A 26,346-nucleotide genomic window follows, 5' to 3' on the forward strand; every position below is an offset into this window, starting at 1 on the left:
TGCATAAAGATATTTGACCACTGTGACAAAATTGGGCAACAAACAGCTTGTTTGGTGCCCTCAAAAAATAAGGTTGTTCCGTAGAGCTTAACAGTAGCGTAAAAGAAAGAAGGCTCCTGGCTTGTAAAGCTTACAACCTAACAGCAGGGGCATGTAAAGTAGATTGTCCACTGCCATGCACTCCTTCCTGTTGCTTCATTCATAGCCATGTCATCAGCTTGTGCGCAGCTACAATTGAGAGGATATCGGTGCAAGGATGAAGGAGCGCATGTTAGCACATCCACTTTTATCCACCCTGGTGAAAAATGCAGGCAGAGGAAAGGGGACAACAAGCAGCTAATAACTTCACTGTGTGGCAAGTGCCTGAAGCAGGGATCTGCAACTGATCAGCGATGTACTTAAATCATAATCAATCATGAAATCAATTTTGTGAGCACCAAAATATATATCACTCCACTATAGAGCATGTACCTGAAACAGAATCCCATTAATATAAAAACTGGAAAATAACCAAGTTTTTGTGTAGCCATAGCTTAAATACAAGAAAAAACCTCTTTCATACCTTCTTCTTCACTTGAGGTTTTAGGGCAGCCATGAGGGAGATAGGTTAGCTGAACCTTACGGTTTATTCCAGAAAAGTGCCCATACCTAAAGAGCAAACATGGATCAACACCTTTATACTGCTTATGAATATAAGCATTTATTTACAAATATTATTTATAGTTTGATGCACTTTTTTCAAATTTATTTTATACAGTATATTATATATATATATATTATATATATATCTATATATACACACACACACACAAAAGCGAAGCACTCACGGCATTTAGTATAAAAAAATTAAAAATATATATTATAATATCATTGTGCCATTGAAATTGATGCATTTCGATCCATCTGGGACCATCTGATATCTCAAATATAAGATAAAAGGCACAAAGTTTCCCCAGGATCAGTAACCCATAGCAAGAAATAAAAGATGCTTGTTTTTATATCAGTGACCAGTAAGTGCTACCTGCCGACTGGCTGCTATAGGTGCCTAGACACAAGTGCTCTCAACAAACACAAGTGCTAGGCACAGTGTAGTCTGTAATACTGAACAAAATGTACTTGCATAGAGCCAAGAACATGCTTAACAGATTAACCCATTTTCTGGCTTCAGCCATGGATTAAAATGCATTATTATAAAACAAAGGCAAAGAAAGGACACATTACAGAAGGTAACACTCCACATACAGCAGAATATTTTAAAATATAAACACCAGCATAGCCCATATAATTCTATTGACATTAAATGGGAACTATATGAGAGCATCGCACTGGTCATACATTGAAAAAAAAAATGCATTGCATGATCCATACTCACATTTCCAATACAGTTTTTAGCTGTTCCAGTTTTGCTTTGCTTTCTTCAATTTCTGAATCATTGTTTTGACCTAATTCAACGAGAAGCTGCCGTGCAATGTCCAGCACTTCCTGTTATGGGAAAATCGAAAATAGAAAGTGTAAAAATCATTATTTAGTGGTACCTTATCCTGACAAGTTTTCTAATATAAGTTAACTGCCACCATTGTGATTTTGCAAAATAAAGCCAAGAAAAAAAAAAAAGTCCACTAATTTTTCATGAGACAAATGAAGGGCATGGTTTCATTTTAACATGTGGATAAGCACATAAAATGACTGGAACAGTAAACAGTCTGGCAGCTGCCAATCATTTGAAATTTTAAATAACACATTAGCAGAAATCTAAAGCTGTGCATAAAAAGCTATGATAAAATGGAACAAAATGAATGTTACATTGCCAAGTGTAATGCTGTTAAAAGGGGTATGAAAGACCATCGAGGCCCTAGTTTGGCCCCCTTCCTCCTCAACCTAAAAATAATAATACCCTAGATTCACTGCACTGGCCAGTGATCATGCTGTTGTTCTGCCCTTGGTTGCCAGATGCAGCTTGTTACTCTGAGGACACTGATAATGTTCCATGCATCACATGAGCTGCAGAGGGCAGTCTGGCAGCTCATTACTGGATACCTCAATATAGCTCATTACAATTGCAAACACAGCCAGCCTAGTGAGCAAAATGTAATGAATGGGATGTAATTAAATACACATTGATTTATTAAGTAGATTGAAGTGAGGTTTGAGCCAAGATGTGTTGATTGTGAAACCAAAATGTATACCCTGGCCGACCAGCCCTCATCCAGCTATAACTGACTGTCCTATAGAAAGTAGCTGAATATAATATCGTCTTTTAGCAGGGGATGCAGATGCCCTGGGATGTCCCAGCCATGATAAAATGACAAAGCATACTGAAACTTTGCCTAAAAGCTTCTGACTGCAACCCAAACATTTAACATAACAGTGACATTTGCAGGATGCCAACAAGTTCTACAACCCTGAATCTTTAGGAAAAGGGTATGCTCTGTCTCTGGAATATAGAATAATAATAAAGGATATTATAACACAGAATAAGTTAAAGATCTATTGTTCACAATGGAATCCAATTATGCACAGATGGTTTACTGGCAAAATACAAAAATATGTAAGGCTAATACTGATATAGGCTGTTTCTCCACACAAAGTGGAGTTGTGTCAAGGTATGAATTTTGTTGCTGAAATCGTCTCTGTGTGTGTACACAGGCTCCCACAGTGCCTGTCAGTGCACACACAAAGTGGAAGGGTGCAGATATGCTCCCATCGGTTGTTTCTCCACCTGTGTAGAAATGCACTTCGTGTGATATTAAAGGGTTTTTCTAATTTATAATTTTTTTTTTTTTTTTTTTACACAGTAACAAGCTTTTCTTTTGAAAAGCCCAGAGCAAACAGGTATTTCTGGACTCACAAGAAGAGAGTAAAAGCAAGTGACTTTTAACAAGCAATAAACAAGGCCATTTTAAACATTTTAAAACACATTCTATATAGGTTATAGCCTTGCAGGAATGTATATTACTGAGAAAAAAGGTTTGCCATCTCTGTCAGTTGCAGCTTTAAAAAGCAAAAAGTGAAAATAAAAATATATATATATGTATAATAAAGGGGGTTTATCAGTACAAAGGTGACAAGAATTCTCTCCAAAAACAAATTTAGGTGGGTGCTATAAATACAGTACAGGTATGGGACCTGTTATCCAAAATGCTTGGGCTTCTGTAATTTGGATCCCCATACCTTAAAGGACAAATTAAACCCAAAATATAATTTTTTGTCTAATAAAAGAAAACATAATTTTCAGCAATTTTGCAATATACATTCATTACTGGGTGCAATGATTTTTTACTTATTTGTATATATAACTGCTATTAAAAGTAGTGTCTGTCCTTTTCTATTCTCTGCCCTGATGGCTCTGACTGACAGACCTGTCTTACTGGAGAAGACTGACCTTTGCAACATTGTTAAAAAAGTAACAACTAGGAGTTCAGCAAATAGTTGCAATTACGTTTACAAATAACTTTTAAAGCACTCAAAATTTATAATAAATTTACATTGGAAGTTGCTTGGAATTATGTTTTCTTTTATCAGGCAAAAACATTTTTGGGGTTGAAATGTCCTTTAAGCCTACTAAAAAAAATAATTTCAACATTAATTTAACCCAAAAGGATTGTTTCACTTCTAATAAGGATTAACTACCGTATTTTTCGCCCTATAAGACGCTCCGGAATATAAGACGCACCCAATTTTAAAGGAGGAAAATGTAGAAAAAAAAAAAGATTCTGAACCAAATACTGTAGTAAAATATTTTATATCAACTGTATAAAGTTAATTGTCTCTGGGCTCGCACATAATGAGGCTTCCCCCAGGGCTCCCCCCCCCCAAGCATCCTTCAGCTTCCCCCAGGCCCCCCCCCCCCCAAAGTATCCTTCAGCTTCCCCCAGGGCCCCACCCCCAAGTATCCTTCAGCGTCCCCCAGGGCCTCCAAGCATCCTCCAGCTCCCCCACGGCACCCCCAGCATTCTTCAGCTTCCCCCAGGGCCCCCAAGCACCTTCCATTTCCCCCCTAACCTCCCCCCAGCGGCCTCCGGCTCCCGTGATGTCTTCCTCTCTGTGCCGCGGCTCCCAGCTGCTTCTGTGCTTTTATAAGGTTGCGCCCTGTGCGTGTGATGTCAGTACGCACGGGCGCAACCTTATAAAAGCGAGGATGTAGCAGAGAGCCGCAGACAGTTTTGGGGAAGAAAAAGTGCTTCTTATACGGTGAAAAATACGGTATCTCTTAGTTGGGGCCAAGGTATTGTTTTAGATAAAAAGGAAAAAGGAAATTTAGATAAAAAGGAAATTATTTTTAAACAATTAGAATTATTTGCTTATACAGGAGGTGGCCTTTCTATAATGTGGAACTTTCTGGATGGCAGGTTTCTGGATAACGGATTCCATACCTGTAGTACACTGTATATAAACTAGATTTGCAGAGATCCACACCATTTTTCTTGGATATACAAATACTTGTATAATGTCACAATTGTACTGTATAAATAACAATCCTATCTCCCTCCTACAGAAAATATAATTTTGGCTTTCTTGCCCTGTATAAAAGGTACATATTGGCATGTTCCAAGGTACGACATTACAGGACCAAGATTACGCAGAGATACTTACCTGTAACTGCTTTGGTTTTTTCAGTTTTATTTTTCCAGTCTTGTAACCATGATATTTTTCAAAGAGATCAAAGAACCTTTTTAGCAGAGAAAAAAATAAAGTCACAAAATCAATTAAAGTGTAAGTTCTAAAATAACAAATGTTTCTTTTTTTTTGCTCCCCTAAAAATACCAAAAATATACATCTAATCCAATTAGCACATCTGGCAGACCGCAGCAAGCCCAAGTGACTGGCCTCTGCTGTTCTCCAGCTCCTGTAGGCCTGATGGACTCTGGAAGGGCAAATTATTAATATCATTATAATATTATTAACATTATTTGCCTTTTAGAACAGGGGTCCCCAACCGCCGGTCCGTGGACCGCCTGTTTTTTAGTGGGCCGCCTCTGTTCGCGGCCACTGTAAAAAAATGCGGCGTAAAGGAAGGGCCCCTTGAAGAAAGACGTGTATAAAAGCGTTGCGCTTGTGGGGACTCGGAGGAAAGTGTCACGCAGAAAGGTGCGAATGAACACGCTGCGCATATAAAGACGCGAATGAACGCGCGCCATGCGCACCCCAACACCACCCCCGGTCCGTGGAAAAATTTTCGTGCTTGACACCGGCCCTTGGTGCTAAAAAGGTTGGGGACCACAGTTTTAGAACATTACTTGATTTCAACTCAGTAGGGCCCATTAATTGTTCTTCTTCTGTACAAGATGCAAGAGTCTGATGAAGTATGGGGAGGTAAAATTAACCTATACAATACTGTTCTGACGCTATTCTAATGCAATTCTGCATTACAAGGGAGGTTCGCCTTTAAGATAACATTTAGTATGTTATATAATGGCCATTTCTAAGCAACTTTTCAATTGGTCTTTATTACTTATTTTATATTGTTTTTGAATTATTTGCCTTCTAGTTCTGACTCTTTCCATTTTTCAAATGGGGGTCACTGACTCTGGCAGCCAAAACACTATTTCTCTTCGAGGCCACAATTTTGTTTTTCTATTCAGGTCCTCTGCTATTCATATACCAATCTCTCATTCAAACCACTCCCTGGTTGCTAAAGTAATTTGAACCCTAGCAACCAGATAACAGCTAAAACTGCAAACTGGAGATTTGCTGGACAAAAAGTGAGTTGCAAATTGTCTTAGAATATTACACTCTACATAATACTAAACCTTAACTCAAAGGTGGAGAAATCCCTTTAACAAATTCTTCTATAGCATGGATAAAATTGGCCCCTAACTACTTGCATTATTGCCCCATCTGCCACTTATATATAAAAATGCTCACAAAATACACTTACCTCTGATGCCTAACTTCCATTTTCATTTTTTGCTTTGGTGTTCGATCTCCGTGCCTAATCACTGCAATTACACATCTGAGCTCCATCCTTTAAAATAATATAAAAAGGCAGAGGAATAAAAGAGCATAAATCAGGCATTGGCCACTATTGTCCCTCCAGCTATGGCCGAGCTTTAACTGCCTGTGGATTGGGGAACTGAGTAGCAGGAATATGTATGTATTTCAATTGTGTTTTGGTATTAACCCCCCCCAGTTACTTACTTTGTTCCGGATGTGGTTGGAACAATGGGTATATCTTCTGCCTCCAGTGGTATGGACCATGGGATATGAAACTGAGGGGCGAGTTCTCTCATGATAATGTTTCTAAACAAATATTATCAAAATTAAGCATATCATACCAATATCTACTGTGGCATTATAAAAAACAGATTATAACAATAACATTATAAAAAAATATAACAATAATTATAAAAATATAACAGTAATGATATAGCTACATTTATATTCCCTGCACAGGTGATATACTCTACATAGCAGGGATCCCCAACCTTTTATATTTGGGAGCCACATTCAAATGGAAAAAGTGTTGGGGAGTAACACAAGCATGGAAAAAGTTCCTTGGGGTGCAAATATGGCCTATAATTGGGTATTTGGTAGCCCCTATGTGGACTGGCAGCCTAAAGAAGGCTCTGTTTGGCTTTACACTGGGTTTTATGCAATCAACACTTGCCTCCTAACCAGAAATTCAAAAGTGAGCACCTACTTTGAGGCCACTGAGAGCAACATCCAAGGGGTTGGGGAGCAACATGTTGCTCCTGAACCCCTGTTAGCGATCACTGCTCTATAGCAATGGTTATCAATCTGTGAAGCTAAACCCACTAATGCAGCATATGAAGGCCAATAAAAAGAGAAATCTGAAGGTGCATGCATATATACTGTATTGTATATCCTTTGAACTATAGAAGAATGGCTGAGGCTACCATGTTATTAGGCGGGGTGCACAAAAAAATGTTTTACTGGAAAGAAGAACCTGAATTTATGGAGTCTAAAAAACTTCTGATCTATTTGTAAAAAGCACTGTTTATATTGTTTGCAAGAGGTAAACCTTGGAACTGCATGGGGACCTTATAAATTTGACTGATAACACATTGTTTTATATATTTATTTATAATTACGGCATAACCATTCATAATTTGATAACTCAATGAGTTACATCACAGTCACCAAGGAAGAGCAGTTATACTAATCTTTCTGCTCTCATGTTTAACAAAGCTGAACAAATTCTCCAGCGCCCAGGGAAGAGGTTCAGTGAAGTATAATAAATATCACTTATGTAACATTTGCTGAAAGTTCTGATATTTTAAAGAATAATCAGAATCAGGAGCAATATAAATCGAATTTGTAAAGAAGGTGACCTTTTATATTAGGAGAAATAAATAAGCTTTTGTTCAAGTTGTTATAAGTGGGTTACATGGAAATGAATTGGCGGTTGGTATGATGCATTTGGACTCAGGTGCTCAGGTGAACAGAGAATACACCAAGCCTGTGGGCTAAACTCCACAAGTGCTTTTAATCAGATTTTGTGGGTCAGATTTTATCTAATCTAGTCATACAACAGCATGAGATTTTGCAGGATCCTAAATGTTTTCTTTTGTTCTTGCATCTACATCCGTCAGTCAGTTTATTTACACCATCAGATTTTATTTCGACGGATGACGAATGTAGTTTACAGAGATTTTTCCATCAATCCCATTATATTTTGACTTACGCGACTACATCCAACTTGTCGGATGTGCTCTGTCAATCTGACAGCATCTGACAAAGTGCTTGTGGAGTTTATCTTTTTAAATACAGTCAATGCAGGTTTTTGGGGTTTTTTTTTTATAGGAGGAAAAGCTGCTAGTTAGAATGAGCTCCCAAATAACTGCCCATGAAGGACTTACCCAAGTATTTTGGCGCAGTCGTCATAATATTTCATGGAATTTTTTACAAAGCTGAATCCATTTACATCACATACATAGGACTGTCCATTTGCACGTAACAAATCAAAACCACAGACTGTTTGCTGATGGAACAGAAATTCGTATTTATAATATTGGGTTAGGATTTAAGAAAGTTAATTAAAAATTTACAGAGGAAAAAAAATTACATCACAGACATGAGGGCTCCTTTACATCTGCAAGTGCAGTGAGCAAAGAGCGATTTTGAGCATAATCGCTATCTTTTTTCCCAAGGATTCCAGTGTCATTGCAGTCCCAAGAGGGCACTGTGACTAACACAATCGCATCCAATTCACCAAAATTAATGCAGCTGCACATACATTTCTTTGCAAATTGAAAGTGACTGCATGGAAGTGTGTCTGGTATAATTTGCAGTGTTCGGCATTAGTGACGTCTACTCCCAATTATTTAGTAGCTACACCTGGGTAAGGACATGGAAGTAGGACCAGGGTTCCTCTGCATCAATAGGCACAGCAGTGATTGATTCAGAGTGGAAGGCAGGGAGGACTCAGTGGTGGCAAGTGCAACTACAGTATATGGGAGTGCAAAGAGTGCATTTTGATGCAAGTACCTTTAATTAATGGGGATTTACATGCAACTTGCTGCAAGGAAAAGGGCAGGAGCACAACTGACCTTGATCCCTTGATCTTAATAGAAATAACTATCCAATGTAAATAGGGCACTGATATACGGATTATAAATTCCAGTATCTTTACAATATTAATGTAGGGGCTGTACAATGATATATTAGGGCTAGGGCACATCACATTTTCTACCACTACAATGGTGATTGTTGCCCTCAAAAATGTTGCAGTGGGCAGCAGAGGAACCTGTGGAGTTTCCCAATCGATCCAGGTCAAAGAAAAAGGGTGTTTTGACCATCATTACAAGTAGTACAAACCCAGATGCCCTGTGTGTCATGACCCTTATTATTTGAAATACGAGTTTTAATCACTTGCCTGTAGTAGATCGCAAAATCTATGTTATTACTGTCAAAAGCTTTGATCTATGACAATAAGTTAAATGATAGCACACATCATGGAAAGAAGAAAGAGCTGTGTCTGGGAAGGGGTTAATGCAGGTAAGGTTACACTCTCACTATAATGAACATTCCAAAATTGTTGAGGTTTCCAAAAATAGACAGACAATCTTTTTGTTCTCTAGGAAATGTATATTTTCATCTACAGTTTCCAACACTAGCCTTTTGTCTGTAAAATAATGGCTTTGTGCAATTGTATATGTGCAAAGACTGGAGCCAACAGTGACCGTTTGTGCCACTGTGCTAACCAACGACTCTGAAAGAAACAGGTGTGTTTCACTATTTCAAAGCCTTCCATGAAGAAACAGTCAAATGACAAATAACTGCTATCTGTTTATCCAAGACAAATATTTATGTAGGGAAGGCTATTTGTTACTCTGTGCAGGCTAAACACACCCATATTAGCTGCTTCATTACTACAAAACACATATGAAGACTAAAGGTGGCCATACACACACACCAATATTATTGTCGTTATAAGTTATGAACTGGAAGCTACTTTATGCACATTAGAAAGGCTGGGTGAAATTTGCCTTGTTGTATCCCCCCCCCCCCCCCCTAACCCTAGGGAGTGCCTTCACATCATTAGTATTACTGATAATTGGGAAAAGAATTTGTGCAGATATTGGATTGAATCCAGGAAGCAAGAATGAAAAGGTACCTTAGACCCAAATGACTTCATTCCCCCTTCTGTTTCAATGACACACATTCAATAAAGATATGTAGGATTAGTGTTAGCATGGGGTACTAACCTTAAAAGCAAGGCAGACTTTCCATGCAATTAACTTCTCTCTGGCATTCAGAATGACAGGATACCGTACTTCCTTTCCTTCACTATCACGTTCTACCTTGCCATCCAAAGCGGGTGATTTCCGAGCCTCAGCATGCGCATAGTCTGGGCCAACGGTGTAAACCTACATATAGGGAATAAAGGCCTTATTCAGTTGTTTTGTAACACAAAAGTAAAAAAGGGGTGTTTACCATTCCATTGTTCTACTGTAGCATTTTTTCACAAAATTATTTAATAATTTATTTTGTTTTTTTTATTTTGCTTTTCCTGCACAAAAAAAAGCTGTTTCGTAGTGGAGCAGAGAAGTTACATTAGGATCTCATTCTGAAAGAAAGCAGAACTGTCAGTGCAGCCAGCTTAATGAGGCTATTAATGTAAATCTCAACCTTCCCATAACCTCTACAGAACAATAACATGTAACCATACCAGCACAAGCACCGGCCCTTAACGGCAATCTAATGGAGGCAGAAGTCAAAAATAATCCTGGAGAGTTTTGTTTTCCTTTAAAAATAGTAAGACTATAAAATAGTAAAAGTTTTGCCCATATTAACAAGATAATGCTGCAATATAAAGTGCCAAAAAGACATAGTACATAGGGAATGTTACAGTTCTGTTACACAGAATTAAAAGTGGCCTGGTTATCATCTGGTGCTGTGCACTTTAAACACAGATTTCTTAAGTTAATAAAATGGGTTAAAAAAGCTTCAGACTATACCTTCACATCAGTACCATCTGTTGGCATAAACTCTTCATAAATGTATGCCCCAGTCTTCCGTACACTGCTTTCTGGTGAATACACACTGCTCCGGCTGCCAATCTGAAACAGATAAGCAACAATCCTCAGTATTGTGCAAGCACAATACAACCGAATAAAACACCTTTTTTATACTACAGGAAAAAGTAGCGCTTTTTAGCAACACCTGTATATAAACACAAGCAATCAAATAGGAAACCCTGCACGAGTTTACTAACTCAAGCCGTGTTTCGTGCTGAAAATGCTTGGCAATTTCTCTTGTTATGAAGCTTCAGCAGCTTTTAGGTACTTTTGACAGCTAGGGCAATCATAAATCAGGCCCTTAGTGAAATGCAACTCAAAAACGAATACTAATGTATTGATATTTAACATTCCTTATACAGTTGTCAGTATAAAATGTTGGGGAGGAAAATTAAGATGCTAAAACACAAATTGGAAAAACCTACCTTTCTGAAAAGGCGCTGGCTGCCTCCACCAGCTGATGTTGGATAATAAATGTAAACATTATGGTCCTCGGCACTAACTGGTTTTTCTACGAATGGCTTTTGAAATATTTCCCCGTTAACTTCAACATGATCTTCTCCTTCAATTAAATTGCATTCTGGAACAATAAATGATACAGAAATAGTATTAAGTCTGTGGTGTCTGATCCTACTCAAGCTCTAACACTGTCATATCCAGTAACGTGCTCTGTGTATTTGCTTCCTTGCTGAATTGTATCTATTAAATACCATATCTAAGTGGGAGTGATATCTGCCACAGTATGATTATGTCCTGTCTTGTTTGTTTGTGCACTTTCAAAAAGGTCTTTGTGTAGGCCTCCAGATAAAGTATTTTCTCCTACCTCTAAGCCCTGTGTTGTGCAGACCTTCACCACACACACATTATATATGTCTGGTCTGCTTACCTGCCATTACATACACACCAAAAAACTTTAAAGTCTTTAACTCAAAAAGATTGGACTGAGTTGTGCACTAAAATAGTATACACCGCCCAGCAAAATAAAACATATTGAATCTCGCCATAAGTTATACGCTCCGTCACCTAAGCTCTGTTCAGCCCTGTCAGATCCCATGACTGAATTCAGTAGCAGCACATAGGTGATGACATCTGCTTGGCAATATAAACAGAGTTCTGCTGCTGATAGTTACTCCATTATAATACAAAGCTAGCTGTACATAGATGGGAATTCACAACAGCTGGAGCTGCTGCCACGTGCAATGAAGACACAATACTTCAAATTCCAGTTACTATTTTTTTTTTTGTCTGCTATTTTTGTCACACTTGAAAAAATGTTGTTCGGAATGATGCCAGGAATATTAAAGCTTATCAGAAATGCATGCAATGTAGCTACAGATTCTTCACTGAATAAATAAAACTAGCTACAAAATCAGTTTTAATCACCTTTTGGGTACTTGTGTGTAATTTATGATAGAAAGATATAGATTTTTGTTTTAGCAAATTAGAACTTGTTAAGCTACAACAAGCTTACTGCAATTAGTTGCAATTGCCTGGGATATTATAAAGAATGACATCAAGTTAGCTTTCAAAAAGAACTCAAAGACTATTCAGAAGGTACCTAATTCCCAGTTGACAGTCTGTGAGAAAATATTTCCACAATCGCCTGGAAAATGTAAAAATCAGGTTTCTACTGTATTAAGAATCAAGGAAGATGATCAAGTTTATTGATGTAGAAAAAATTGTTTTCTTTATTACGATTGTGTTTATTGCATCGAAATGAGTTAAAAAAAAAAAAAACCTTACCAGTCACAAACTTTACTTTTTAGGGAAAATAATATAGACTGTGAAAAAAAAATGAAGTGGGACCACTACTAGAGATCCCATTGACAAGAATTAAAACATGAGCCAGTATGCCAGTTCCCATTCATATACTTATTTAAATAAACCTTTGTTACACATACACTTATTACTTTAACATAAGCACTTTTAAAAACAATTAATACCAGTATATAAAATCAAAAGAATCAAATAAAAATATATATTAAAGTAAACAGACTGCAGGGTTTATTGGAGCACCCAGCTTATTTTAAAGATGCATTTAACTGTCATAATAACATTGTTCTGCACTAGATTTCTGCTGAGTGAGCAGATTTCTCGAATCCACTGATGCAAAATGTAGGACATAATGCTATGGCTCTTTTTTCTTCACTTCAACCTACCTTCTGGTTTGTTAGGATCTCTATTAAGAACAGCATATCGGGGAAGCAGAATTCCCTCATTTTTCAGGATCCGATATACTTCTCTCCTAGGAAGAAAAAAAAGTTAGTTGTTTCTTAAGTTAGGTGTTTAACATTTGTTCGTATGTTATGTCCTGTTCCCAACACATTTTATATTCACTTATTTCAATAGAGTTATATGAAAAGAGGAACACTACTAGAAAGAATATAAGATTAACCATACCTGTCTTGTATATGATACTGCAGATTCAAGTCATTGATTACAAATGGATTCCTGAGTTTGGCATATGCAACTGCTTTGTCCAACAGAAAGCCTTAAACATTAAAAGACATTTCATAAGCTCAGCTTTATTATCTTAGCAAGTTGAGGGGTATATTTATTTAAATACAGAAATAGGATCTCACACAATATAAAATATAGCAGTACCCTTGTATCTTACTAAAACAACCCTACCTTTCTGACAGATTTTTTCCATACTCCATACTTGATAGCAACTAAGCAAAACAAAACAGTCCTATCTGACCTTTTGAAATGATTCTTTAGCAGCCTTAAAGCATGGTCATCCACATTATGGATTAAAAACACCGAATAAAGATTTTTATATTGTTAACTGTAGATCTCTGTCTGTCTACCTATCGTAGAACCATTGTTAATGATAGAAATCCATATCTAATGTAATCTAACGTTAAAAAAAATGACTTTCTTTACCTATATATAAATTTGCTTTATAGATGAAAAATGCTTTAACCTGTACTTATCTATAGTCTCCTTAAAAATGATTTGAATGTTTCCTTCTGGTAGACATTACTGGTGCTGCTATTTTTAATGCAGGTTTAGATTCCCTGTCAGACAATCCTTCAATCCTATAAACCATATCAATCTATAATCCCAGATATGAACACAAGGTTGTTCTTGAAACACTGCACAGGACACTGCAATCTCTATGACCGATTATCTTTACTAGATGATGTGCATAACTGAGGCTGCAATGAAGATTTAAGTAATTTAGCTTTGATCATTTGCTTGTGCAATGCATTTAGTTTTTGTATTTTTATACCTTAAACAATGCAATGAATGTTACCTAGTTTAGTTAAATAGCTAGATTTGATATTTTAAAGTTTCAGCACTGTAATGAGATCCTTTCTCAAGCTTCTTGTAAGGCAGTTGCCCCAAATAATACATTTTCGCAGTATAAGTTATTGAAAAATCCTAGGAACTATGAGAATGGCTGTTTAGAGACACATTTGCCCCAATAACAGCACACCAATTCCTATAGACTACTAGGCCACACCTCTGGGTTCTTTCAATAGGATTAAAAAGACAAGAAAAGGTCCTGTGGAGGCTGTAAGTAACTCCTGGCCAGTTGGACAACTGCTATTTAGGCAAAGTCAAACTGCAAACTGAGCCATTAATACTTTCATAGAAGCATGGGACAATAAAGCAAATTAAATGTTTTTAGCTTTTGCAGGGGCAAATTACATACCTTTGTTAAACAATGGTACACTGGTACAATAAATAGAACATTTGTTAGCTCTACAGGATACTTTCATAGTAGGACTACATAGGGTCCATCTCCTTAGAAACATCCCTGTACTTACTGCACTTTTTTTTTTTTTTACCCATCTACCTATTCACAGTCCCTCTCCTTTTCATCTTCCAGTTTCTTATTCAAGCCACTGCCTGTTTGCTAGGGTAGGGAACACTAGCAACCAGATAGTTGTTGAAATTCTAAACTGGAGAGGAATTAACAAAAAGCTAATGCAGATATGGGACCTGTTACCCAGAATGCTTTGTACTAGTACTGCACATTTCCCACTCAAGTCTAAAGACGACATGGGAATCACTAGCATTTCTCTAAAAGTGGAACAGATGGAGAAAGCACTATGTGTGGTATTAGGCTAAGTGTGTGCAAGACAACAAATATCAAGATAATTTTGAAGACAAATTGTCTAGCCCAACAAGTAAAATCTACTTTAACATGGAGGAAAATTAAAGGGATTCAACTAGTTTTGGGTACAAAGACACAAATTAGGCAAATTCTTTGCTTTGTTTTGCTCAAATGCTAATTACCCCAACTACCCCAAACACGCTTAAAATACAAGATAGAAGTACAAATGGACACATACAGTATATAAGAGAAAACTGCTGGTGTGGAAAACAGAAATAATTGATATTGGGATACCTTTCGAATGGAAAGAAATGAGACAGTCGCACAAAGGCCAATTTTCCACTGTCTCGTTTAAAATTACATCTTCTTCAAAAATTACAACAGTTATATACTTGAACAAGGACAGGCGTTCCAGGATTTCTTTCATCGGTTTAGATTTAGATTTCTTTGCCATAGCACAAATTCCTACCACGATCTGCCTCTCGGGTGGCTAAAAAAAAAAAAAAAAGAAAATGTAAAATAGAAACGCAAAGTCAAGGAAGGATTTTCACAGAAATGCTGGTGTGAAACACTAATAGTCTGAGCTCAGCTTAGCGGGACTGGAATGGCATCCGTAATTAGTGCAATTGTGTCAGCGAGTGCTGAAGGACTCTATGCAGCATACTTCACTTGGCAATTATCACACTGAAACATAACGAGCAAGTGCTGCTCATCAAAAGAAAGACAAAAGCACAAGATCAGGGCTAGCAATGCATGGAATAGTTCCATATGCAATCATCTGGAATAACGCATACTATTACACTGCAGCCACATTCACATTAACAGATAAGGCAAGGGGTATGGAAAGATATATACATAATTAAATCTTACATTAAAGGAACAGTAACATCACACAAACATTTCCTTGATGGACAGTGGTTACACTGTATATATCTATTTAGATAGAATGCTTTCTGTTTGTGATTCATGTACAACACATATTTAATCAACAAGTTAATTCATAATATACATACAGAGTCATATTCATCATCCTCTTCCTCCTCCTCATCTTCAGTGTGCTCGTACAGGTTATCCAGGTTTTCTGTTTTGCTTTGGTCCAATAGTTCATCAGATTCCTCACACCCCACAAAGAACCGGGGGATATCATTTTCTGTTGCACTTACAGACATTCTGATGAATGATCTATCGTCTGCATAAAAGAACTGGAGAATCCACTCAGTCTCTCCTTTATATGATCATTCAGCAGCAAACTGCACCAGGTGCTCAGTGCATCATATTAGCACTTAGGATGTTACTGCTGCAGAAATAAAACATCATTGATAGTCTCATTTTCAGATTGTATCCATCCTTCAAACAGAAAAGAAACAGTACATTAGTTGAAAATAACACCTATACTTCTGAAACAGGCTCAGACAGATGTACAATACATGTATCTTTGTGGCGCTGCAACAAAATTCCGCATCAATGACCCGATTAGCTAAACAGGCCTTGTTCTATCCAGGCAATGGGTGCAAACTCCACTATTCTGTTATTCCCAGTACAATGACAATTAGCACAAAAAAACAGGGCTTTAGGTAACAGCTTTACAATAACAACCCATAAGAAAAGAAAAGGAATGTTCTATGCACACAATTACATCATATGTTAATCATTACAAAAAAAATAACCAAAAAGTTATTATAAGCACAAGGGAATGGACTATGTAGGATTATTATGTTATATTGTATGAATAAGTGCTACCCACTAACCAGTTTTAAGGCTCATTTCTGTTGGATACTGAAATCAAGTGAATATTCCTTATTTATATTTAGTTCTCAATTTGTATTACATGGTATTATAACTGCTGTAAATACAATTTCTATATTTACAAATCCAATACAAATGTAATACAAATCTGCCAAAATTCCAATTCAACCACATTTTTAAAATGGAGTAAAGCTCAGTGTTACACTTGGGGGCTGATTTACTAACCCACAAATCCGACCCGAATTGGAAAAGTTCCGACTTGAAAACGAACATTTTGCGACTTTTTCGTATTTTTTTGCGATTTTTGCTGCGTCTTTACGAATTTTTCGTTACCAATACGATTTTTGCGTAAAAACGCAAGTTTTTCGTAGCCATTACGAAAGTTGCGTAAAATCGCCCGATTTTTCCGTAGTGTTAAAACTTACGCGAAAAGTTGCGCCTTTTTCGTAGCGTTAAAACTTAAAAGGTGCGAAGTTTCGCGTAAGTTTTAACGCTACGAAAAAAGCGCAACTTTTTGCGCAAGTTTTAACGCTACGAAAAATCGCCAGATTTTACGCAACTTTCGTAATGGCTACGAAAAACTCGCGTTTTTACGCAAAAATCGTATTGGTAACGAAAAATTCGTAAAGACGCCGAAAAAATCGCAAAATACCGATCATTACGAAAAAAACGCAATCGGACTCATTTCGACCCGTTCGTGGGTTAGTAAATGTGCCCCTTGGTGTCAGCTCTGTGCTTAGCTCCTCTGCATGGTCTCTCCAATTTCCATTTCACCCCACTTCGAGTGGCAGTACAGGGGATTTATTAGCATATTAAAAGGGGGTTAAAAGTCTATTGCACTTTAAAAATAGAGTTTTTGCACCAATGCCCATCCTCCAACCCCCCACCCCCACCCCAATCATGTCTCCATCACTTTACCCTACTTATCTGTGCACCCACAGGATGTTGAGAACTACAGAGCTGCTCAACAGTGTTGGCCACCACCTTTAGTTGTGTCATTTCTTTTCCTAACATCCATTCTGCAGAACAACAAGCAGCGCAAGCACACTGGAAGTCAAATTATGGGATCTTGGGCTACTGTGCATGTTTCTAGTTGAGATCTATGATAGGAATGGAAGTTACGTGGCCAAAGATGGTGGTGTGGATCCTGGATGCACTACAGGACAATTTAACCCTACAGGAGCATGCACAGGTGGGGCTAGTTGGGAATCAGTTCAACTGCGCATGCTTACACAGGGTCCCTATCGGCAGTCAGACCGAAGCATTTTCTAATGGACAGAAGATGGCGCCTAGGTGCTCTGCTGCGCTGCTCTGCTTTTTTAACTCAGGCTTTTAAATAGGGCCACTTTTTAATGTAACAGGCTGTGCAAGAAGGGAGAGGTGAAGGGGGGGGGGGCAATGGAGGGCAGTTGAGGGGGCTTTTGTACCTAGGGTGGTTTAGTTCTCCTTTAAGGTTTTTCTGACCTGCATATCACTAAAGTCCACTTCAGTTATAAGCAGCACGTACACAGGCAGGCAGATTATGGGTCAGATATCTGTGGGAAAGGTCTGAAAATCTTGTTGAGCAAGAATCACACTAACTTGCTGATGCAGTCCACTCCTGATAGCTCCTATTACAATCCGATTGCTAGCCAAGGGCTAACTCCCATCAGCCAGTAGCCAAATCAGGCTAAGAGCCACTCTTTTGGCAACCCCCTCAATGTGCTATTTTTTGTATATGTAGCAGCAGATATGTTGCCATCAGTTCTTCTAAAATTACACTAAATTCATTAGTTGTCCTAATCAGAAGGCAGGAAACTAATCTGATATCAGCTAAAACAACTGCCCATCACGTACTTTACTTGCTTTTTAGCAATATATGAATACAAAATGTGAAAAAATAAGTAAAAGGAAGCATAATTCATTGCTAAACAGCTGCTATTTTCAGTATTTTCTCTCTCTGCTTTGAGCTCAACAGCTAAACTTGCCTGGCGGGTTGGGAATCTGGGGTTGTTCCCCTTTTTAAAAGAGAAAGCACAAAAGATTATAACAGTTACTTTTACAGATACAATAATCTTTGCTGGGAAGTCCGCTTATAAAATCAACTGAATAGGTTTAGGCTACCGGGCAATTTCTTGGCCTGTGTATAACTGCAGGCCAAAAAACATCTCTTCCATTGAAATTTGCAGCATTTGTGTCTGCAACTGGAGCCAATGGGTCGGGTCAGGTTCAGACACATTGAATGGATTTTCATGCCAAAACGAGTGAATATGTATTTCAGAGCCAAAATCTGCTCCGTGTGTCTGCACCCAGGATTAACGGTTGATGCCAGCCCTGAAGCAACATAGATGTATGTAACTTCTCTAAGTCATTGGAATGAACAACACACATCACCTGTAAGTGTCCAAAACAGTCAAGTTACAAACACTTGTTTCAACAATACTCGGTGCTTTATTAGTGAGCAACAAGTACCTGCCACTTACATACATAAACCGCACTCAGGCTCTACTAGAACAATAAACCTAGCTGCTATTGTGAACAAACAAATCATGCAATCTAGAAAGTTCTGAGCAATTAAAGAGGCAGTATACCCTTTTTTAACATAAGTTTGTGCCAAATATACTTCATGTCTGTTATATTTACAAATTGTTATTTCCTGCATTAAACAAAGCAAAATCTGAAGTTGAAATTAAAGACACCTCACTTTCTGCTTGTACTAGCACAGTAAAAACAAATCACTAGTTACATGAGAAGGCCTCTGCATAAACAACCCCTCTCCCAGCTACAACCTATATGGTTTAGGATAAAGATTAGCTCATCATACAGAGACTCATCAGATTCTTCTCATGCTCACATGCAATGTGGGACACCCTACCTAAATTTAGCTGCTTCATTTAGCTATTAAAGCAAAACACCAAATATAGCTAAAGCTCCTGTACCACAGACAAATTGCCTGGACCATGGAACATTCTTTAACACTTTCTAATTACTTTATTTCTCAAACGGTTGGAACAGCCACCTCACAGACTCCCTAAGGGCCACATAACAATAGCAAGAACAGAGCTTTTAACAATGTGACTTGGTTTGTGACCTGGAAGCCTTACATTTTTGCTTCTGTATCTATACACATTTCATGGACACAACCATTATGCTCTTCTTCATTAGTGTAAGATTTAGTGAGGGAAACATGAAGGAGTATGACAGATAAAGAGATGAAAGGCAAAAGCTAACCTTGTTATACACGTCATTTGACTTGGGTAATTACACTGAAAATAAACAACACCATGTATTATGACATACTGTATGTATACCAAAGAAAAACAGATACTCTTCTGTTGACGCAATGTAAAATTTAATTGAGAAACATGTTTTTAGCTCATGCTCACTAAATAAACAAATGAAATCTAAACTGTACAAGTAGGGTTAAGGGCTCTGGCAAACGGGGAGATTACTGTATATACTCGAGTATAAGCCTAGTTTTTCAGCACCCAATATGTGCTGAAAAAGTCACCCTCGGCTTATACTCGAGTCGGGTGCCATGGGTCCCTCTAGGCTAGCACCCTCTCTCCTTTGTGTGCAAATTAGGCCACCGGCAACAAGACCCTCCAGTGCCCTGGCCTAGGCTCCCACTAGCAATAATTATTTCCCCTTACATCCCTCCGGGACTGGGTCTGCTGCCAGTTTGTCAATGTGCAATGAGCGTGGGGTAGTACTCATATTGTTTTTGTTGACCCTCTTCTCTGCTTACAGAGCTAGAGTACTGTTTTTCTTTGAAATAAATATTGAAGAATATATACCCCATTGATGCCTCAATTTATGTCATTTTATTGGTATTTAATTTTGATTATTAAAACTTAGCAGTAGCTGCTGCATTTCCCACCCTAGGCTTATACTCGAGGCAATAAGTTTTTCCAGTTTTCTTAGGTAAAATTAGGTACCTCTGCTTATATTCGGATCGGCTTATACTCAACTATATATGGTAGTCGCCCGCGACAAATCTCCCTGTTCACAGGCAATTAATCTCCCCAAAATGCCATCCCACCGGCGAAAATGTAAATCGCCGGTGAGATGGCATACGCGGCGGTGCAATTTGAGCGACATTGCGGAAGTTGCCTTGAGAGGAAACTTTCGCGATTTCACTGAAATTGCGCCGCCTCATATGCCATCCCACCGGCGATTTACATTTTCGCCGGTGGGATGGCATTTCGGGGAGATTTGTCGCGGGCGACTAATCTCCCCGTGTGCCAGAGCCCTAATAGTGACCCTGACAGCCACATCTAATGGCACCATTCCAAAAGCAATTTGCTGGATCAATCTTCCACAAGTGTATTTTGCTCAACGTTTTGGTTCCCCCTTCGTCACCTCCTGAATTCCAACAACTGTAGACAATAGGCAGTTTAAAACACACAAAGGCACCTCTATTCAACAGTTAAAGGGTAAAAGTGCAGCTTCCACCACAGCTTGAAGGTGACAGCGGGACAAAGCATTATTACTGTTTCTTGCTGCTTTCCTCTCATGACATCTTTGTTGTGCCATGCATGTGACAAGTGATTGCCGGGTTATCAGGGGCAACTGAAGGGGAAAGCCCAAAGAAAAAGTGTTGCGGGGCTTTGCTGCATGTGAGTATTAGGCTTCTGCAGCCGGACATCCTACCTTCACATGACAGCAAGTAATGATCACACAGTAAACTTGTCACACTTGACACTGTATGTAATACAGTAAAACCTCAATTTTACATACCATGATATTCCTTCATTTTTTTTTTGAGGTCCCACCAATATACAATGAATAATGTAATTCACTGATTTTACACCATTTTTTTATTCTCCCCTGAAAAAACATAAAATGGGGGTTCTACTGTATGTGCGGGAGTGACTAAAAAGCACAAAGTGGCGGGAAAAAGTGGAGATGACGTCATCATATGTCGCCAGAGACAGAATACCAGAGATAAATCAATAAAAAACTGAAAACATGCAATAAAAACAAAAAACACAAGAGAAATAATAAGTACAAGCAAGTAATCAAAAGGTCTAAGCATCAGCTTAAACAGAAACAAAAGTATCATAATTAACACGCTACTGTAGCTAGCTGTCAGAGGTGAGCCGAGAAAGTAATGAGTTTGTATCAACACAGTTCTGTTTCACATGAGCCCCATGAGTTGAAATACAGTAGAACCCCCAATTTACATCCCGGGATTTTAAGTTTTCCCGCTTTTTACACCGTTTTTTTGTGGTCCCACCAATTTTAATGCATTCCTATGGGCTCTATTCCCGGATTTTACATATGAATTTCCCGCATTTTACACTGTTTTTATCATGCCTCTCCCTAGCAAATCGCTTAGTTTTAAGGTAAAAATACAGCTTACTTTAGGAATTAAAGTTTCCCCCATGTCTTGCGATCACAGGCGCCATCTTAGGAAGGTAAGTGTCACCTCTATCGCCTCATATTTCATACTGCGCATGCGTACCTATCCGGGAGCGTACAAAATACCGCGAAAGTTGCACAAGTATGGGGAACAGCTGTACAAGGTGCAGATTTTTAAAAGAGTACAGATGTTTCAGTGCTGTACAGTATTCTTTTCCGCATCTTATTAATTTATAGTGATATTCAAACTTTTAACAAACACATGCATTAAATGCAAAATGTTTTACAGTACTGTAAAAAGTTGTTTCAGTACTTCTGCTAAAACCTGTGAAATAACTCAGTAAAGGAACGGTGTTGCAAATAAAAATTTATTCCTGTACTTATTTCCTTTAAATCATTGACATTTATGTGTCCTTAACACATTTCCCTGATTTTACATCTTTTTTTCATGGTCCCCTGAAAAACGTAAAATGGGGGTTCTACTGTAGACTCATAATCAAGAAAACTTGGTCAGTAAATGGAAACTTAAATAGGGCTAATAGGGCTAGTGGTGTAAAAATTGTAGTGTTACCAAGGCAACCAGTTACTGACCAAGTTTTCTTGATTATGAGTCTATTTCAACTCATGGGGCTCATGTGAAACAGAACTGTGTTGATACAAACTTGTTACTTTCTCGGCTCACCCCTGACAGCTACAGTAGCATGTTAATTATGATACTTTTGTTTCTGTTTAAGCTGCTGCTTAGACCTTGTGATTACTTGCTTGTACTTATTATTTCTCTTGTGTTTTTTGTTTTTATTACATGTTTTCAGTTTTTTATTGATTTATCTCTGGTATTCTGTCTCTGGCGACGTATGATGACGTCATCTCCACTTTTTCCCGCCACTTTGTGCTTTTTAGACACTGTGTTTGTTGTATTCACCACTTTGATAAAGGCTAGAGTGCTAGCCGAAACTTTAGTCTCCTCTTTAATAAAAATAATTTGTTTATATAAGCCCTGTGAGTGCTGACCCTCTCTCAAGCACCTTCAACTATATATATATATATATATATATATATATATATACATACACATATACATATATATATATATACACACACACACACACACCTGCCTATATGATGGCAACCATTACCTTTACCAACAATTACCTTGATAACTATTCCTATGAGTAATTATTATAAAAGTGCATAGGAGCAGCTGGCAGGGTAAGTAAGTGGAGCCTCCCAGTCTAAGTAGCTACATTTTATATGTATGAAATGCTTTGCAAATAGTGCACTACAAAGGATGCTCTGTAGTTTTTGATACTGTATTTCTAAAACACAAGAGTTCAAATGAATGAATTTTCCCACTCTCAGGTTTCATAGTAGCAGTAAACTAGGGCTCAGGCAGTTAAAATAGACACATTTCTCAGCAGTGTTAGAGAAATCCCAGCAACTAATGTATGAATATTGTAATAGTCTGTTATAGACTTTTGGAATGTTCCGGTAGCACTTTTAGTGGGGTCTGAAGGTGCTTCTGAGGAATGTATTACATAACACATTCTGGGTAGCTCCACACAGGCTGGTGCAGGGCCTGTCAATGGAGCTATGGGGTTTCCATGTGCATAAGAGCTGATCTGCTTTCCTCCATGACTATAAAAAAAAAAAAGCCTGAGGAGGAAAGATATTGGTTGGGCAGGCACTATACTAGGGGCGATAAGGACTGGAAGGACAGAGTTGGTGGCTTTTATAGGCCTGTGTATAGCTGACTTTAGTTTAACTAGAGACATTTCTCTACCCAGTTCTGTTACTCAAAATGACAGTATGACAGAACTGAGCACAAAAGCATCAGGGCATGATTCCTGCATCACTAACTTAAGCCTTTGGCATTGTGCAGCCCACTGTCAGGAGAAAACAGCAGAGCGCTCCTGCTGCATATACATGTTATTAGAATTGTAATAAAAAATAATATCATGAAAATAAAGTTGAAAAAAAAATTATGTAAATGGCTGGATAGATGCCCTCTTCAAATTAAGGTAAAATGGCTAATTGCTTTGAATTACATTTTCTTCATTATGATATAAAAAAAAAAGTTAGTGGTTGGAGTTCCCCTTTAGATAAGAGTGGCTCCAAGACAAAAACCTGTAGTCTCTCACTTATAACCCTTGCCCAGGACTGTTCAGAACAATTCTCTGTTGCTTAAGCCACTCCATATGCAAACAGTATTCCATAAACTGAAAGGCCTTCCTTTCTACAGCAAACCATTATGTTCCACTGTATGAAAACACAGATTCGATCCACTGCACCGCAGCCCGACTTCCTTTACAAGTAATTGTGTTTAATGAGATATAAAACCACGGAGATTAATACTTGTGATTTATTTCTCTGAAACATAGATCCGGATATGATCTCTGTGAAAGCACATTACAAAGCCCCCGATGTAAAGCACCCTTTCATTCAATACCTAGCACGGAAATGCAAATGACGCACAAGTTACGGGCAGGTAGGGCATGGGAGGGGTGGACACCTACATGTGACCCCCCCATCCCACCCCTTTTAAATCTAGTGTGGCCTAATGAAGGCTACAATACTAACAGCAAATATCAGGTTTTGGAGTACAGAGCTCTGGCGCTATTTGTGCAATGTCTCATGCAGTGGGCTAACTGTAGCCTTCTTTTTTGCACTGTGTGGCGTGTTGTAAATGATCCCTAATGTATAAGAAATGAACAGGCCTGGACTGGGATTCAAAACAGGCCCTGGCATTTCAAGTACTCAGCCTCACTCAAACAGCTCCCACCAACCCACTAAATAGTGACTGTCTATGGCAGTGATCCCCAACCAGTGGTTTGTGAGCAACATGTTGCTCCCCAACCCCTTGGATGTTACTCTCAGTGCCCCCAAATCAGGTGCTTATTTTTGAATTCCTGGCTTGAGGCAAATTTTGGTTGGATAAAAACCAGTAGTACTGCCAAACAGAGCCTCATTTAGGCTGCCAGTCTACATTAGATCTACCAAATAGGCAATCACAGCCCTTATTTGGCACCCTCATGAACATTTTTCATGCTTGTGTTGCTCCCCAACTCTTTTTACATTTGAGTGTGGCTCACGGGGAAAAAAGGTTGGAGATCCCTGGTCTATGGCATCTTACAGCAGCCCCACTGGCATTTGCCAGAATCCACAGATTGCCAGTCTGGGCCCGGAAATCATCCTCCAGCCAAGACTCCAATTCCCATGATGCCTTGTATGCTTCTGTTATTCGCTTCTACTTAATCACAGAGCATGCAAGGCAGGAGAATTGTAGTCTTGACTGGAGGAGAGGGGACTACACATAGAATGTTGCAATGGCATGATTAGGGAATGGAGTGAAGGGAATAACAAGGCAGAAAATGATTAGAAAATGTATATTGGAAAATTAGAGTCACTCCTCTTTTTTCATTCTGTGTGGACACCCACATGTAGAATGTGTTCTAGAGACACTAGATTTGCTGATGGCTAAATCAGTAACTTACTAGGAAAGCCCCATTCATATCTGCTTATTAGAGATGACATTTAAACTTTCTCTTGGTTCAGAAATGTACAGACCTCCCATAAGGACAGGGAAGGGAGCTGCGGATTTGTGTAGCACTGATAGGCCAGGCATTGACACAAGTAATGGACAATGTAGCAGCCATATCCAGAGACAATGAGGCAATAAAAGTGTGATGTCATCTAGAACGTCACTGAGACAAGTTAAAAACATAAAACACTTCAGGTGTTAAACTACAAAGCCCAGAGCACCGCTCAGCTGTGACGGAATTCCGGGAGATGGAGTTCTAAAGAAGGAGACTGTAACTGGCCCACTATGTCTCATTATAGCACCCCAGAGTGCACAATGAGAATCGGTGGAGCCAAGCAGGGTGCCAGTGTGCCAGAGAGCAGTAACACCCTATTACATTACTGGGGCCACCCTTTGTGCCGACGTGCTCTGACTGATCCTTATACACTGTGTGCCAGTTCCCCTTATAACTCTATGTGCCCCAGTGATGCTGGGCTACGGAGAAAATGCCCTCTCCCCTGCCTGCCCGGCCTGGCAAGCGCCCAGATGTGCCTATGATGCGCCCATGCCAGCATTAACGTAGTGCAGCTCCCCCCGGCTCTGCCTTCCGCGCTGCTGCCATCACCCAGCTACTCCAGGCGCTGCGCAGAACGCCATACCCTCGCTAAGGGGGGACTTACCTACTCCTGCGCCCGGCTCGCACTGCGGGGCTCCTCTAGGTTTATACACTCGGGGCCATTGATTCACAAATATCCGCTAGCTTCAAACTTCCGCCCTCAACACATGAGGAAATAAAGGGTAGGATATAGAATGAGACGCTGCAGAGCAGCTTTCCGCTTTAGTTACAGGTAGCCCAGCTCATCCCGCCCGCTGTCTGCAGCTGCAGCATGTCTTACTGACTTATTTTGGCCAGTCCGTCCTTCCGTAGATTATACTGGCAATTCGCCCTTGTTAAAAATGGCGCCACAACGTTTGCCTATTAGACCACGTTACGTTGTATAGCTTTTCACTCACAATACTAAACTATATCAAATTACAATTCTGGACAACTCGGTGATGTCGCCAACTTTAAGCACTTTATCTGGGGATAGACACAACATTATTTTGAAAAGAAGTAAAACTAGTATGTCTATCTATACTGCGGGTAGCACAAATTGGTGTAAAATAGAAAAAAAATGTTTGGAGCCCACTCA

The 26,346-nt window shown here is 38.8% G+C and overlaps 1 protein-coding gene across 8 annotated transcripts in view; it reads right to left on the bottom strand.

The window, feature by feature from the left end:
- The window catches only part of ppip5k2 (diphosphoinositol pentakisphosphate kinase 2), a 58,501-nt gene extending 32,422 nt beyond the window's left edge, over nt 1-26,079 (bottom strand). For 4 of the 8 annotated variants that reach the window (XM_018097169.2, XM_018097148.2, XM_031890911.1 and 1 more), the window contains exons 1-14: nt 25,834-26,066; nt 15,561-15,894; nt 14,842-15,037; nt 12,882-12,972; nt 12,641-12,726; nt 10,907-11,061; nt 10,422-10,523; nt 9,669-9,830; nt 7,821-7,942; nt 6,139-6,240; nt 5,879-5,965; nt 4,594-4,669; nt 1,373-1,482; nt 563-648 (exon numbers count right to left, since the gene is read on the bottom strand). In XM_018097169.2, the coding sequence (XP_017952658.1) occupies nt 563-648; nt 1,373-1,482; nt 4,594-4,669; nt 5,879-5,965; nt 6,139-6,240; nt 7,821-7,942; nt 9,669-9,830; nt 10,422-10,523; nt 10,907-11,061; nt 12,641-12,726; nt 12,882-12,972; nt 14,842-15,037; nt 15,561-15,716 (1,531 nt within the window). In that variant the 5' untranslated portion in view covers nt 15,717-15,894; nt 25,834-26,066. 8 annotated transcript variants of the gene reach the window in all.
- Between the last annotated feature and the right edge of the window lie 267 nt (nt 26,080-26,346).

The sequence above is a fragment of the Xenopus tropicalis genome, chromosome 1 (genome assembly GCF_000004195.4).
Source record: "Xenopus tropicalis strain Nigerian chromosome 1, UCB_Xtro_10.0, whole genome shotgun sequence".
In the NCBI taxonomy this organism is placed as follows: Eukaryota; Metazoa; Chordata; class Amphibia; order Anura; family Pipidae; genus Xenopus; species Xenopus tropicalis.